Genomic DNA, 17,451 nt, shown 5'->3' with positions numbered 1-17,451 from the left:
TCTCTCTTTCTCTCTCCCTCACACTCGCTCCTTCCTTGCCCCTGTCTCCCTCTCTCCTCCACCCTCTCTTTTTCTCCCTCTCTCTCTCTCCCTCACTCTCTCTCCTTTCCACCCTCTCTCTCTCTCTCCTTCTCTCCCTCTCTTTCCCCCTCGGTCTCCCATACTCCCTCTCTCTTCCTCCCTCCCTCTCTCCCCTTCCCTCCATCTCCATGAGACTCTTCTACCTTTTTATTGCCAATGTACAAATAAAAGATATTTTTACTGACACCTCCCCAAGAAAACACTTCATGTAAATGATTTCTCACACTGCTGTAAATAAAAGAAATTAGTGCTGTTGAAGTAGTACAATTTTCAAGTTAGACTGCTCACACCAGTGAAATCTGTTTCAGAAGTTTACAGAAATCCAAATGCTTAATTTGTTACTCCACATCCATGACACAAGCAAAATGTGTTTGCGGATGGCGCGAGATTGATAGGAGGAAAATGTTGACCCATAACGTGTCAAATTTCTTCTAAGAGCACATCGGGTATTTACTCAAAGAGGACAAAAGCCTTTTGTAGACGAATAATCCAGTGGGCTCCATTAATCTTCGCACATGAGACTCTGCTGCACACTGTACAAAGATTTGTTAAAAGATCCTCTCAAAGGGCTTTATGTACACTGGAAATAGATAAGACAATAAGACATAGGAGCAGAATTAGGCCATTTGGCCCATTGAATCAGCTCCACCATTTGACCATGGCTGATTTATTATCCCTCTCAACCGCATCCTCCTGCCTTCTCCCCATAACCTTTAATGCCCTTGCTAATCAAGAATCTATCAACCTCTGCTTTAAATATACCCAATAATCTGTGGCTTCCACAGCAGCCTGTAGCAATTAGTCCCACAGATTCGCCAGTCTCTGGCTAAAGAAATTCCTCCTCATCTCCGTTCAAAAGGGATATCCTTCTATTCTGAGATTGTGCCCTCTGGTCTTAGACTCTCCCACTACAGGAAACATCCTCTCCATATCCACTCTATTTAGGCCTTTCAATATTCCACATCTACTCCATCTAGGCCTTTCAATATTCAATAGGTTTCAATGAGATGACCCCTCATTCTTCTAAACTCCAGCAAGTACAGGCCCAGAGCCAAACACTTCTTAAACATTAACTCTTTCATTCCTGGTGTTAATTATCTCTGAAGCCTCTCCAATGTCAGCACATCCCTTCTTAGATAAGGGGCCCAAAACTGCTCACAATACTCGATGTGTAGTCTGAACTCTGACTTATAAAACATTAGATACATACTCTTTCTAAAAAGAAAATACTATTTTATGATGGTATAGCTTAATTTCAAGATTCAAGATCACTTATCATCGTTCTTCTGTAGATGACGGCAAAGGAGAACAAAATGATTGTTACTTTGGCTCTGATGCAGCATTAGAAAAAACATAATAACTAACTATAAAAAGAACACAATAAAAAAAAGAACAAAAAAACACAACAAATAAATTGCTTGAAGTCTCCTGCAATTACGAAGAGATGGTGCAGATGCTTGTTTTGTAGAGAAATGATGATACTGTACAGCTGTCACAGTGCATCCTTGGAGTTAGTGCTCGAGGTTATTGTGACACCATTACACCTTGGGCTGTTTCGGAGTTCAGAATTCAATTCCGGCACCATTCCGTAAGGAGAACGTGGAATGTGTGAGCTTCCCCACAGCTGTTCTGGTTTCCTCCCACAGTCCAAAGACATGACAGGTAGGTTAATTGGTCATTGTGAATTGTTGGTTGGTCGGGTTTGTCGAGGGCTGCTTGCCACACATTAGGCCAGAGTCCCCAGTGCATAGTTGTCGCTTATTCTTGCAGAAATCCCTGCTCATCATATCTCCAAAATGATGGCACGAGCGTAGAAACAGGGAGAATTATAAAGAAAATAATTTAAAAATAAACTCAAGAGATTCAGCAGAAGCCGGAACTCTTGAGCAACACGCACTAAACGCTGGAGGAACTCAGCAAGTCAGGCAGCATCTGTGGACTGGAATAAACAGTCGATGTTTCAGGCCAAGGTGCGTCATCAGGACTCCATCAGCATCTTTAATCGTTTAAAAAATGCTATTGTTAAGCATCTTGAAATGAAATCAGAGAAAGCACTGTCTTGCCACTTAAAATAACTTATGATGATACAGTTATTACAGCACAAATGCCAAGAACTTGTGTGCAGACATCAAAACATGAACTGATATCATTTGGATTTCATTTAAATGTTGGAATTGACTGGTATGCCAAATTCACTTTGAAAATCTGAATTTAAAAACTGGGTAAACAGTTAAATCAGAAGTAAACAAGAATCATTGGTGTTTCCAATTAATTGCCAGGCCCAGACTGACACTAAATGGAGTTCAAAGTTCAAAGTAAGTTCATTATGAAAGAATGCATTCCACATTCAACTTTGAAATTCATCATCCTGCAGACTCCCACAAAATAAAGAAAGACAATAGAATCCACGAAAAACCACAAAGACCGACATCATCCAATGTGCAGAAAAAGAACAAATAATAAAAAAGTAAAGAATTAACACTTAGAACATGTACTACCAGGTCCCCAAAAGTGAGGATTGTGAATGTGGAGGTGGAAGAGGCTTCAAAGGAATATGTTTAGGCTGGGTGAGTGGGTGGGAACATGGCAGAAGGAATGTAAAATAGTAAGTGCTCATCCACTTCGGTTCTCATGAAAGAAAAACGAAATGTTTGTCAAATGGTGAGAGATTTGTCTTGATGTTCAAAATGAGCTGGGTGTACTTGTACACAAGTCACTTAAGGCCCACATGGAGATGTAGCAGGCAAGCAGGAAGCCAAGTGATCTGTTATTCTTTACATCAATGCTTCTTTACTCCAGAGGGTGGTGTATCAGTGTACGTCATTGCCACAGACAGCTGTGAAGGTCAAGTCATTGGGTCTATTTAAAGCGGAGGTTGTTAGGTTCTTGATTAGTAAAGATGTCAAAAGTACAGGCGGGGTGGGGGCAGGCGAGAAGGCAGGAGAATACTTTTCACTGTACCTCAGGATGTGACAATATTAAACCAACTTTACTTCTGATAACCAGCACAACATACCTTGATTCAAGAGAACCAGGCTTCCTGTCAACAAGGCCACACAGTTGGTGGGTTGATGATTGTGCAGATACTGAAATCCCCATCCACGACTGAAAGACTTCTCGTACATGTACTGGGAGGCATCACTGATGACTTCTAAATATCTTTCCTGCTGAGTTTTGTTCAGTTGGTCATACAGAAAGTCATACGCAGTGGCAAAACCCACGAGTGAGTGAGCGAGTGGAACCTCATCCCATGCGGCGTCCTTGACGAGCCTTTGAAGGAGAAAAATATCGTGAACATAATGCAGTGCAAAAATCATCACATTGTTTGACTTTATTGTGTTGGAGTCTGATAGTTCTGATCTGACGTTCTTTCAGAAGTCAAGAGGCATAAAACTTCACGATCATTTCACTAAGCACTAAAAAAGGAAAGAGAATTGAAAATGGGGAATAGTGAGAGGCAAAGAGGTGAAGGAAAAGAAGAAGCAAAGATAAAAGATGGTGGGCCAACATGCTCGGCCCTTCTTATACCACAGATAAGAGACAGTCCATTCAAATTTGTAGATATGAGTTAACCAATCAGATAGCCCTTATTCAAATAATGTGACACCAAAGAAGCTTCCAGAATAATACAAATAAGTGTAACCACTAGGAACAATTGTACATACATACTGTGACCTCTGGGAAACATACTGAACAATTACATGTATATAGGTTGTTATATAAAATACAATCAAGTATAAATTGTTAAACTGCAAAAAAAAATACAGTTTAATCCAACATTTGAAACGTGTTGCTTTTTATTTGCTAAATCAAAAATAGGCATGAGTTGTTTCATCAGTAATGTGCTAATTGAGGATAATTGTAAACTCACAATTCACAGCAAGAATGACTGACAATGTAAGGCACTCCAAATCTTGTGGTTTGTCTCATCACTGCCCAAAAATGAATTTATTCTAATATGAGCCATCACCAAAGCAATGAATTAGGAGGAAAAATTGAAAGGAGGAGAAAACTTTGTAGTTGTTTTTTTTTGGACTTTGTAGTTTTTTTCTAGAAAGAAATTGAAACAAAAATAGGAAGGTTTAACTGATTTTTTTTCTTTAATATCAGTGAATTAGAGTAGAAAACATTATTCACCCAAATCTGGAACTCTATCAAATGTTGAAAGGCCTAGATAGAGTGGATGTAGAAAGGGCATTCCCTATAGTGGGAGAATCCAAGACCAGAAGGCACAGCCTCAGAATTGAAGGATGTCCCTTTAAAATTGAAATGAGGATGGATTTCTTTAATGACAGGGTGGTGAATATATGGAATTCATTGCCACAGATGGCTGTGCAGGCCAAGTCATTGGATATATTTAAATAGTAGGTTAGTCATTTCTTGTGCCAAAGGTTATGGGGAGCCAAAGGTTATGGGGAGAAGGCTGGAGAATAGGGTTGAGAGGAATAATGAATCAGCCATGATGGAATGCAGGAGAAACTCAATGGGCTGAATGGCCTAATTCTGCTCCTATGTCTTATGATCTAGATATAAATTAATAAATGCATTTATTAGTGTTAATCTGTTGTGGTTGATAACACATGAAATTAGTGTTTAGGTGGAAAATACCCTGCTATTGTGATTTATTATAGCAGAATATCATTGTAGTGAGGTGTCCTTGGTGCGCGTACAAAATGCTAGATAGATCATTATTTGACTTCTCCACTAGTGAAGGAAACATGACGAGTGTACTCTTTATCAGAAGCAGTGCTGTGGCAAATGAGATGCTGCAAATCAAGATGTACAGAAGCCAAAAGAATACAACATTTTGAATATAAAAGCGAGGATATAATGTTAAGACTTTATAAAGCACTGGCAAGGCCTCACTTGGAATATTCTGAGCAGGTTTGGGCCCCTTATCTCAGAAAGGATGTGATGAAACTGGAGAGGGTTCAAAGGAGGTTCACAAAAATGATTCCAGGATTGAATGGCTTGCCATATGAGAAACGTTTGATTGCTCTGGGCCTGTATTCACAAAAATTCAGAAGAATCAAGGGTGACCTCATTGAAATCTATCATATAATGAAAGGCTTTGATAGAGTGGATGTAGAGAGGATGTTTCCTGTGGTGAGAGAGTCTATGACCAGAAGACACAACCTCAGGATAGAGGAGTATCTCTTTAGAACAGAGATAAGGAGGAATTGTTTTAGTGAATCTGTAGAATTCATTGCCACAGGCAGCTGTGGAGGCTGAGTGTTTATGTATATTTAAGGCAAAGATTGATAGATCCTTGATTGGTCAGGACATGAAGGGATAAAGGGAGAAGGCAGGAGATTGGGACTGAGAGGGAAAAGGATTAGCCACAGTGAAATGTTAGAGCAGACTTGCTGGCCCAAATGGCCTAATTCTGTTCCTATATCTTATGGTCTAAAAGACACAATGCCAAATTCACCCAAGTTCTTTGCATAGTTTTACTTATGGCTCGGACAGATTTCATTCACTATTAATGTGAACAACTCTCTGGAAACTGGTGTTCCTCCAACATTGGCACTCAGCATTCTAACTTCACTACTTCAGAGTCAGGTTCAGTTACTTATCGCACGGACATTGAAGATCACAGTGAAATGTGTCGTTTGCGTTAACAAGTAACACAGCTGCGGACGTCTGGAGGGTGGGAAGCAGTCCACAAAAGTCACCACACGTTCCAGCATCAACATAGCATGCCCACAGTTGTGTATTTATTAATTCAATAATATTTGAATAATCTTGTATATATATTGGTTGATTAAGCATTCTTGTTTGTTTAAATTATTAATTTTGCTTTATATGTATAAATATGTGAATTGCATACGTCATCACCCTGCCAGGTGATCTGCACAACTCTCAATTGAAGTAAAAGCCGAAGTTAAACTCGAGTTTTGGTCCCCTGTGTCCGCCTTTGCGTTAGTTTAATATTTTGAAGTTACAAAACAAGACACCCACAATGTTCAGCAGAACAGCAACACAATAGCACCAAAACAACCACAGCAAAACAAGTCCCTTTCTTCCCTCTCACATACCAACCCACCCAAACTCTCACTCACGCAGACACACATTGTGTGTGAAAATCCCAGGAGATCAGCAGTTTGTGAGATTCTCATTGCATTCTCATTCTGAGATTCTCATGACATGCATTGTCCGGCACATCATTCCAAGGTCAAAGTCATTTAGGTCGAATTTTTCCCCCATTCTGATGTTCATAGTTCAAAGTAATTTTATTATCAAAGTACATAAACAGCTCTGAGATTCATTTTCTTGTGGGAATACTCAATAAATCGAAAGAATAATAACCGTAACAACATCATTGAAACATCGCTCAAGTAGGGTGTTCAACCACAGTACAGAAGACAATAAATTGTGCAAATACAAAAAGAAGAAATAATAAATAAATAAGCAAGCAATAAATATTGAGAATGTGAAATGAAGAGTCCTTGAAAGTGAGTCCATTGCTTGTGGGAACATTTCTATGATGGGGCAAATGAAGTTAACCACTTTGTTTTGAGATCCTGATGGTCCAAACAACAACTGAATCTCTCGACCAAAGTTCCCTCTAAGGCATGCGCTTGCACACGTCTTTTGCTCCTAGCGCACAAAGAATTTAAACTGAACACAAAAGGTTGTCACCCTCTACCTCATTGGCATGTTAAGTATATTCCACAATCACATTTCCTTTTTTCATTTCTGACACGGATGGCACTGACAACGTGGAGTTCGCGATGATTTGTCTGCAGATTTTAGAACTGGCTTATTTATACTGCTTTTATTGAAGAAATTATTCAGTGCACACATTGTTGTCGTTGAACAAAAAAAAATGAACAGCACAAGATTTTCGCACACACTGGTCCTTATTAATTAGAGGGAACATTGTTCTCAACCATGTCTGCATGCTTTTATATATTGACATACTGCCACGTGACTGGCTGCGTAGATATTTGAATTAACGGTGTGTACCTAATAAAGTGGCCATTGAGTGTAAATGGAAGGGTACACAGAATATAGTCACAAATATTTTCCCGACAACATTAATATCTCAGTCAAACAGAGTTCGAATGCAAGACCACAACTCTCTGCACTGCCATCAATGGAGGCCCATTTCACTGTTTGCAAAAAAAAATTCATCTGACTTGTTGAGTTCCTCCAGCATTGTGTGTTGAGGCTGTGTGAGAGAGTGAGTGAGAGAATGAGAGAGGGAGTGAGAAAGAGAGAATGAGAGTGTGAGTATGAGTTTGTGAGTGAGAGAGTGATAGTGAGCATGAGTGTGAGTGTGTCTGTCCCAGTTACATCAAATTAGATTTGTCTTTTCTTTCTTCCCCACAAAGTCTGGCAATGAATACAATGAATGCACTATGTTTGCGAGAAACATATGAATAATGCAGGACCAGTGACTTATATAATGGGTTTCATTAGCCTAGAAAGATCACTTCACACATGTGGAGAATGCAAGATTAATATAACACTGTCTATTCTTTCCTATTCCTGGAGCACATCTTTCCAGAGCATCACAAAATAGAGTGCTCAGTTATCCTGTTTATAACTAAAAATAATAAATAATTCAGAGGACTACATTGGTGGTGAAAGACATCTGACTTGGATTAATGGACAAAAATGCATTTATGTAACACCTTTCTTAAACATGTCTCAAATGTTTCACCTCCAGATGAGCTCAATGCCTTCTACGCTTGCTTTGACTATCAAAACATGGAGGAACCATCACAAACTCACACAACCCCCGAAGATTCTGTGATTTCAGTCTCTGAGGCCGACATTCAAAGTAAATTTGATTATCAAAGTACATATATGTCATCATATACAACACTGACATTCATTTTTCTGCAGGCATACTCATCAATTCTATAGAATAACAATAACAGGGTCAATGAAAGATCAACCAGAGTGTAGAAGACAACAAACTATGCAAATGCAAATTATGAGAACATGATAAAACAAGATAAAGAGTCCTTAAACTGAGATCATTTGTTGTACTTGTGGGAACATCTGAATGGATGAGCAAGTGAATGCAGTTACCCTGTTTTGTTCAAGAGCCTGACGGTTGAGGGGTAGTAACTGTTCTTAAACCAGCTAGTACGAGTCTTGAGGCTCTTGTACCTTTAACCTGATGGCAGCAACAAGAAGACAGCATGGCCTGGGTGGTGGGATCTCTGATTATGGAAGCTGCTGTACCATGGCAGCTTTTCTCAATATGCGAGCATCCTTCAGGAGATGGTACCCATGAAAAACATCCAGCCCAGACAAGGTATCTGGCCAAGTACTAAAGGCTTGTGCTAATCAATTCACTGATATCTTTAAGCTCTCACTGCAGCAGTATGACATACCACCTGTTTCAATCAGGCTTCAGTTAGACCGGTGCCTAAGAAAGTGGTGAACTGCCTCTACGACTATCATCCACAGTGATGAAGTGGATAGAGTCTGGTAATAAAACATATCAACACCAGCTGAGAAATGACCTAGGTCTGCTTCAATTTCCCTACCAGAACAACAGGTCCATAGCAGATGACATCTCATTGGCACTTCACTCAACCCCAGAACATCTGGACAGCAAAGGTACGTATATCAGGATGCTCTACCTTGACTACAGCTTGGCATTCAATACCGTCATCCCCTCAAAGCTCATCAGTAAGCTTCAGGACCTTGGTCTCAGTATCTGTTTGTGCAATTGGATCCTTGATTTCCTCACTTACAGACCCCAGTCAGTTTGAATTGGCAAAAACATCTCCTCCATGATGTCTATCAGCACGGGTACATCACAAGGCAGTCTGCTTTACACCCAGGGCCGTGCTCCAATGCGGTAAGCAAATTTGCTGGCGACACCACTGACGTAGGCCTGATCAAAGCCCTAGCAGATCCACAAACCACACATTAGCGTTAGGGTTTTTATTTATTATTATTTAAAATCAATTAATTATTTACATTAATCTTGATGTTTCACAGTATTTCTGGACATTAGTGATAGTTAAGCATTACAGAACATTACAGGCGATGCGGCCTACTGTGTTGTGCCAAACTTTTAACCTAGTCTGATCAAGCAATCCTTCCCTCCTACATAGCCCTCTATTTCATCCATGTGCCCATCTAGGAGTTTATTAAATGCACTTAATGTATCCTGCCTCTACACCACCCCTAGCAGGGTGTTCCACGCACTCACCGCCCTGTATAGAAATGGTACCTCTGACATTGCCCATATACTTTCCTCCAAACACCTTAAAATTATGATGGCTTGTCATAAGATCATAAGATCTAGGAGAATTAGGTCATTTGCTCGATTGAGTCTGCTCTGCCATTTCATCGTAGCTGATCCAATTTTCCTCTCAGTCCCAATCTCCTGTCATCACCCTGAATCCCTTCATGCCCAGACCATTAAGAATCTTGCAACCTCAACCTTAAATATACCCAATGACTTGCCCTCTATGGCTGTCTATGGCAAAGAATTCCACTGATTCACCAGGCCAGACTCAGTGCCAGAGACTCAACCAGAATCAGAATCAGAATCAGGTTTATTATCACCGGCATGTGATGTGAAATTTGTTAACTTAGCAGCAGCAGTTCAGTGCATAATATAGCAGCAGCATAATATAGAAGAGAAAAAAAAAGTAATAAATAAATAAATAAATTACAGTATACATATATTGAATAGATTAAAAAACATGCAAGAAACAGAAATACTGTATATTAAAAAAAAGTGAGGTAGTGTCCAAGCATTCAATGTCCATTTAGGAATCAGGTGGCAGAGGAGAAGCTGTTCCTGAATTGCTGAGTGTGTGCCTTCAGGCTTCTGGGTCTCCTACCTGATGGTAATAGTGAGAAAAGGGCATGCCCTGGGTGCTGGAGGTCCTTAATAATGGACGCTGCCTTCCTGAGACACTGCTCCCTAAAGGTGTCCTGGGTACTTTGTAGGCTAGTGCCCAAGATGGAGCTGATGAGATTTACAATCTTCTGCAGCTTCTTCACAGGAATACATCACAGTCTTGCAGCTTAGGCTAACCTACCAATAAAATTAATTGAGGTTTAAGGCACAGACTGTGTGCCAATGATGTCTTTCAATTTACTCCCTACTGGAAGCATGGAGTAAATTTTTTGAAGAAAATATGAAAGATCTGTGGTAAACTGGATCAGCAAGCTTATGACTGACACCAAGATTGGGAGTGTATCAGACAGTGAGGAAGGCTATCAAATCTTGCAGTGGGATCTGGACCAGCTGAAAAATGGCAGATAGAATTTAATACAGACAAGTGTGAGATGTTACATTTTGGGAGGACAAGGCAGGGCAGGACATCCACAGTGGGCACTGAGTAGTGCAATAGAACAGAAGAATACAGCTTCTTAGTTCCCTCAAAGTGACATCACAGATTGAGTACATTGTTCTTCATAAATCAAAGTATTAAGCACAAGAGTTGGAATGTTGTATTGAAGTTGTATAACTAAGGCCTAATTTAAAGGATTGTGTGCAGTTCTGGTCACCTACAACAAGAAAGATATTAATAACTTCGAAAGTATGCGGAGAAAATTTACAAGGATGTTGCCAAAACATGAGGACCAGAGTATCAGGAAAGGGTGAATAGTTTAGGACTATTCGCTGGAGTTTAGGAGAATGAGGGGAGATATGATAGAGGTATACAAAATTATGAGGGGGACAGATAGGGTCATAGCAGTATCTCTACTTTCTATGGAGGCTGAGAAAAGTCCATCTCCCAGTCCCCATCCTCACCGCATTCTACAGAGGATGTATTGAGAGCATCCTGAGTAGCTGCATTACTGCCTGGTTCGGGAATTGCACCGTCTCGGATCGTAAGACTCTGCAGCGGATAGTGAGGTCAGTTGAGAAGATCAACGGGGTCTCTCTTCCCGCTATTACAGGCATTTACACCACACGCTGCACCCGCAAAGCTAACAGTATAGTGAAGGACCCCACGCACCCCTCACACAAACTCTTCTCCCTCCTGGCATCTGGTAAAAGGTACCGAAGCATTCGGGCTCTCATGACCAGACTGTGCAACAGTTTCTTCCCCCAAGCCATCAGACTCCTCAATACCCAGAGTCTAGACTGACATCTACATCATTTATTATTATATTGTAATTTGTCCTCTACTGTGCCTATTGTCTTGTTTATTAATTATTGTACTGCCCTGCACTGTTTTTTGCACTTTATGTTGTCCTATGCAGGTCTGTAGTCTATTACAGTTTTTATATTGTTTTATGTAGTTTAGTGTAGTCTTGTGCTGTCTCACATAGTCTAGTGTAGTTTTGTGTTGTTTCATGTAGCACCGGGGTCCTGGAGGAACTTTGCTTTGTTTTTACTGTGTACTGTACCAGCAGTTTATGGTGGAAATGACAATAGACTTGACTTGACTTGATACCATGATGAAGGGTCTCTGCACCAAACATTGACTGTTCACTCTTTTCCTTCGATGCTGCCTGACCTGCTGAGTTCTTCCAGCTTTTTCTGCATGGCGCTCTGGATTTCCAGTATTGGCATATTTTCTTGTGTTTGTGATTTATTATTCTATATCCATATTTTAACCTCTTAACTTCAATTTTTATATTTTTTTTATAATTGTTGAATGTTGTTTTGGTGTTGAATGTCACACCGACACACCACAGCAAATTCCTAATACACGTAAGTGTATATGACAAATAAAGATGACCCTTGATCCGAACTGTTCCCCCGTACACAGGCCATAACCCCCACTCCCAGTTTTCCTTCATCCACGTATCTGAGAGTCTCTTAAATATCCCTGTTGTATCTGCCTCTACCACCAGTACGTTCTCGGCACTTACCTCTCTGAAAAAAAAACTACCTACCTCTGTCATTTCCCCTCATTTTTCCTCCACTGACCTTAAAATAATGCATCGGAGTGAAGACCAGTAGATACTGTATAGGAGCAGATTTAAGCCATTTGGTCCATTGAGTCTACTTCGCCATTCCATCATGGCTGATCCCGGATCCCATTCAAACCCCTACACCAGCTTTCTCGCCATATCCTTTGATGTCCTGACCGATCAGGAAACTATCAACTTCTGCCTTAAATGTATGCACAGACTTGGCCTCCACCACAGCCTGTGGCACAGCATTCCACAGATTCACTACTCCCTGGCTAAAAATGTTCCTCCTTATCTCTGTTCTGAAAGGTTAACCCTCAATTTTGAGGCTGTGCTTTCTGGTTCTGGATACCCCCACCATAGGAAAAAATCCTCTCCACATCCACCTTATCTAGTCCTTTCAACATTCGGTGGGCTTCAATGAGATCTTCCCACGCATTCTTCTAAATTCCAGTGAGTACACGCCCAAAGCTGCCAAACGTTCCTCGTATGTTAACCCCTTCATTCCCAGAATCATCCTCGTGAACTTCTTCTGGACTCTCCCCAATGACAACACGTCCTTTCTGAGATATGGGGCCCAAAACTGTTGACAGTACACCAAGTGTGGCCTGACTAGTGTCTTATAAAGGCTCAGCATTATCTCCTTGCTGTTATATTCTATTCACCTTGAAATAAATGCCAACATTGCATTTGGCAGTTACTTTACCACAGACTCAACCTGTAAATTAACCTTCTGAGAGTCTTGCACGAGGATTCCTAAGCCCCTCTGCACCTCTGATGTTTGAACCCTCTCCCCATTTAGATAGTCCACACACCTTGTGCAGGAAGGCACAGAGTCGACTGTACTTCCTAAGAAGGTTGGCGTCATTCAATGTCTGTAGTGAGATGCTGAAGATGTTCTATAGGTCAGTTGTGGAGAGCACCCTCTTCTTTGTGGTGGCGTGTTGGGGAGGAAGCATTAAGAAGAGGGACGCCTCACATCTTAATAAGCTGGTAAGGAAGGCGGGCTCTGTCGTGGGCAAAGTACTGGAGAGTTTAACATCGGTAGCTGAGCGAAGGGCGCTGAGTAGGCTACGGTCAATTATGGATAACTCTGAACATCCTCTACATAGCACCATCCAGAGACAGAGAAGCAGTTTCAGCGACAGGTTACTATCGATGCAATGCTCCTCAGACAGGATGAAGAGGTCAATACTCCCCAATGCCATTAGGCTTTACAATTCTACCGCCAGGACTTAAGAACTTTTTAAAAGCTATTATTAATGCTTTTTGAGATAGTGATTTAGATGCATATCATATTTTTTTACTGAGTTAAGTATTGTAAGTAATTAGTTTTGCTACAACAAGTGTATGGGACATTGGAAAAAAGTTGAATTTCCCCATGGGGATGAATAAAGTATCTATCTATCTATCTATCTATCTATTGTTGCTTTTACCAAAATGCATTATCGTACGATTCCCAACACTGTATTCCATCAGACACTTTCTTGCCCATTCTTCCACTTTGTCTAAGTCCTGCTATAATTGCATTGCTTCCTCAGCACTACCTACCCCTTCACCTGTCATCATATCATCCACAAAATTTGCCACGAAGTCATCAATTCCATTATCTAAATCAATGACAAACAATGTGAAAAGTAATGATGCCAATACTGACCCCTGAGGAACACCACTAGTCACTGGCAGTCACCCAGAGAAGGTTCCCTCCTGCCTGTCAGCCATTCCTCTATCCATGCCAGTACCTTCATCTTGTTAAGCATCCTCATGTGTGGCACCTTATCAAATGCCCTCTAAAAACCCAAGTAAATGACATCTACTGCCTCTCCTTTGTCCACCCTGCTTGTTACTTCCTCCAAGAACTCTGCCAGATTTGTCATTTGAACTAATGCATCGGTTCAAGAGCCTGATGGCTGAGGAGTAATAACTGCTCCTGAGCCGGGTGATGTGAGTCCTGAAACACCTGCACTTTTCTCCTGATTGCAGCAGTGAGAAGGGAACTTGCCCTGAGTAATTGGGGGTCCCTTGATGATGAATGCTGCTTCCCTGTGATAGCACTCCATGTAGGTGTGCTCAATGGTGGGGAGGGCTTTACCTGAGATGGACTGGGCCATATCCACTACCTTTTGTAGGATTTTCCATCCAAAGACACTGGGTTTCTATACCAGGCTCTGATACAGCCAGTCATCTATTGAAGTGTAGTCTTCTGGTGCAACATAGCATGTCTATAACTCATTAACCCCTAACCATACGGCTTTGAAATGTGGGAGGTAACCAGAGCACCCAGAGGAAACCTACATGATCATGGGAGAACAGATTCCTTACAGACACCGGCAGGAATCAAACGCCAATCGGTGATCGCTGGTGCTGTAATTAGCTACTGTGTGGTGATAAGACCTCAGTAGCCATTCCCCCACTGGGCTGCTAAGGAATCCCACACACAGACCGATAACGGACCAGACTGACAGATGGTTTATTAAATTTAGATTTCACAATGAGTCTACTTGTATTTGGGACTCGTTGATAAAGGAACTTCTAAATGTCAGTGGATGCAAAGAAAATACGCTTCAAACACAGGAAATCTGAACCTAACCAGAAAATGTTGAAAACACTCAATGAGTCAGACAGCATCTGTAGGAAGAACAAAGTTAACATTCCAAGTTGATGATCTTTTATCAGAATATAAAATTTTGCGGAAAAATATTTAAGGTTGCAGAGAAGAAACAAAACCTAATGTAAATCTGAGAAAGTTAATCTTCCATAGAGAATTATAGTCCTCAGAATTCAGTAACCGACAATTCCTGTTTTTTTGTCAGAAACAGTCAGTTTTGACGGAAAGCCACTGAGCATTTTTTCTCTCTCTTCAGCAGCCGCCTGTTTCTCACGCTCTTTTTGGTTCTGGATTTCCAGTAACCACCATGGTCGGCATTACACACTTCCAGCACATTTCTCATGATCATTATTCATCTCTTTCTGTTTACAGATGTCCTAACAGATCGCCCATGGTCAACAAACATCCATTACCCTCTCAAACAGCATTACCAGCACTTGTGTCACTGGTCCCCATGGTCCCCAGTCTATCACAGGGATCGCAGGAGACGGCACTGGGTTGTTGACTCAGCTAGCACCATCACAGGCACAACTGCCCCCACCCCACCCATCATCGAGAACATCTTCAAAAGACATTAAGGACTCTCATCATCCAGGATATGCAATCTTCTCATTACTGTACTGTTGTGTATTTGCAACCCATCTTAGTACCAAAATAGATAGTGCACATGTCATGACAGGATGCTTGATGCTCTGAACTTGTCTTTATTTCTCATTCTCACTTCCATGCTCCCTCACATCACGTGTTGCTCAGTCCCAGGCTGATGACGTCATCACTATACTTGACAAGTGTCGGACTGCATTAACTGACCATACTATTTCAATACGTGACATGTCTTGCCATCAGGGAGAAGGCACAAGAGCAAGAAAGCCCACATTCAGTAACTTAGGAACAGCTTCTTCCCCTCCACCGTCAGATTTCTGAACAGTCCACTTTATCGTTTCCTGTTAGAGTCACTTCATGTACAGACGCTCCTGCACCTGGCATCACTTAATATACGTACAATCAGTCTATGCAAATAAGCTAATCTTATCTATACATGGCCACAGTCAAACAGTTCCTTGTGCATCACAAACACAGGAAAGCCTGCAGCTGCTGGAACAACGCAGCATCTATGGAAATCAATAAACAGTCGACTCTTTGGGCCCTGACCCCTCATCAGAACGGGGATGAAGGGCCTGAAGAAGGGTCTCAGCCCAACACATTGACCACCAAGAACCAAAATATAAAGCCCTGAATCCAGCTAGCACAGTCCTCCAGGTCATTGAAGTTTGCAAGCCAACAAACCACGGCAAGTTTGTGGATCCGACAGAGCTCTAAAATAACGCAAACTCCAAAATATTCAGTCCTGATGAAGTGTGCCGACTGCTTATTCCTTTCCATAGATGCTGCCTGACCTGCTCAGTTCCTTGTACATTGTGTTTTATAGGATTACTTTTACATCTATTGCATTTTTATGCTTATGTTTTTTTGATGCCGCATCAGATCTAGAGTAACATTCACCTTTGCACTTGTGTACTGAAGAAATACAATAAACAATTCTGAATCTTGAACACTTTGTTATTCCTTGTCTTTACACAGTTTATATATTGTCGTAATTTAAAGATGTTCACCTTTTTGCTACAGTATTACAACAAAGTTCTTGTCATATGTTAGTGTTAATAAATCTGATTCTTTTTCCCCATGTTGACTTCAGCCATCCTCTCTGCAACGTTAAGCACACTTACATTAAGTGGCCATGCTATTAGGTACACTTGTTCATTAAAACCAACATCTAACCAACCCATCACGTGGCAGCAGCTTACTGGACAAGAAGCAGGCAGACGTGGTCAAGAGCTTCAGTTGTTGTTCAGACCGAACATCAGAAAGGGGAAGAAATGTGATCCAGGTGACTTTGACTGTGGAATGATTGCCGGTGCCAGACTGATTGTCTGCCCATCTCAGAAACCGTTTTGCTCTCCTGGGATTTTAAATGCACAGCAGTCTCTAGAGCACCGGTTCCCAACCTTTGTTCATGGCATGATCCAACAAGCAAGGGGTCTGTGGACCCCTGCTCTAGAGTTTACAGAGAAACAAAAAAAAAACACATCCAGTGAGAGGCAGCTCTATAGGTGAAAACACCTCGTTAATGAGAGAGGTCAGAGGAGAATGGCCAGACTGGTTGAGGTAGACAGGAAGTTGACAGTAACTCAAATAACCACACATTACAACAGTGGAGTGCAGAAGAGTATTTCCTGAAGGGGACGGGCTACAGCAGAAGACCATGAACATACACTGAGAGGCCACATTATTAGGTACAGGATGAACTTGATAAAGTGGCTACTGAGCGTATTTGTCCACTTTCACGGTTCTGATGAAAAATTCTGATCCTGAAATGTTATCTCTCTTCTCCCACAGATATTACCCATCTTGCCGAGTATTCCATGCATTTTCTATGGGTTTGTTCTCGAGTATCTGTAAACTTTCCTCTGGAATAGCCAAATGCACACAATTGGAATGCTCTAAGCTAGTACTGTCACAGCAGATTAGCTCCTTAACAACTGGGAAGGACAATACTGGCACATAAGGTATTTGCCATACCACCAGGGAACACATTTGGCAAAGAACACACACAAAATGCTGGTGGAACACAGCAGGCCAGGCAGCATCTATAAGGAGAAGCACTGTTGACGTTTCGGGTCGAGACCCTTCGTCAGGACTCCTGACTTTGTCAGGTCTCGGCCCAAAACGTCGACAGTGCTTCTCCTTATAGATGCTGCCTGGCCTGCTGTGTTCCACCAGCATTTTGTGTGTGTTGTTTGAATTTCCAGCATCTGCAGATTTCCTCACATTTGGCAAAGAGCGGTATTAAATTACAGCAAGCCCAAAGCTGCCTAGCTGAGTAATATAAAATATTATGTTAAAATAAA

The 17,451-nt window shown here is 41.3% G+C and overlaps 1 protein-coding gene across 1 annotated transcript in view; it reads right to left on the bottom strand.

Moving 5' to 3' along the window:
* Positions 1–17,451, bottom strand: part of dse (dermatan sulfate epimerase) — a 99,161-nt gene that overhangs the window by 35,556 nt on the left and 46,154 nt on the right. The window contains exon 3 of the mRNA XM_073057435.1: positions 3,098–3,351. Within this exon, the coding sequence (XP_072913536.1) occupies positions 3,098–3,351 (254 nt within the window). The remainder of the gene's footprint in view (positions 1–3,097; positions 3,352–17,451) is intronic.

This window comes from Hemitrygon akajei, chromosome 9, assembly GCF_048418815.1.
Source record: "Hemitrygon akajei chromosome 9, sHemAka1.3, whole genome shotgun sequence".
Lineage (NCBI taxonomy): Eukaryota > Metazoa > Chordata > Chondrichthyes > Myliobatiformes > Dasyatidae > Hemitrygon > Hemitrygon akajei.
Note: the sequence above shows the minus strand (reverse complement) of the source record. Positions and strands in the feature narration are given on the sequence as shown.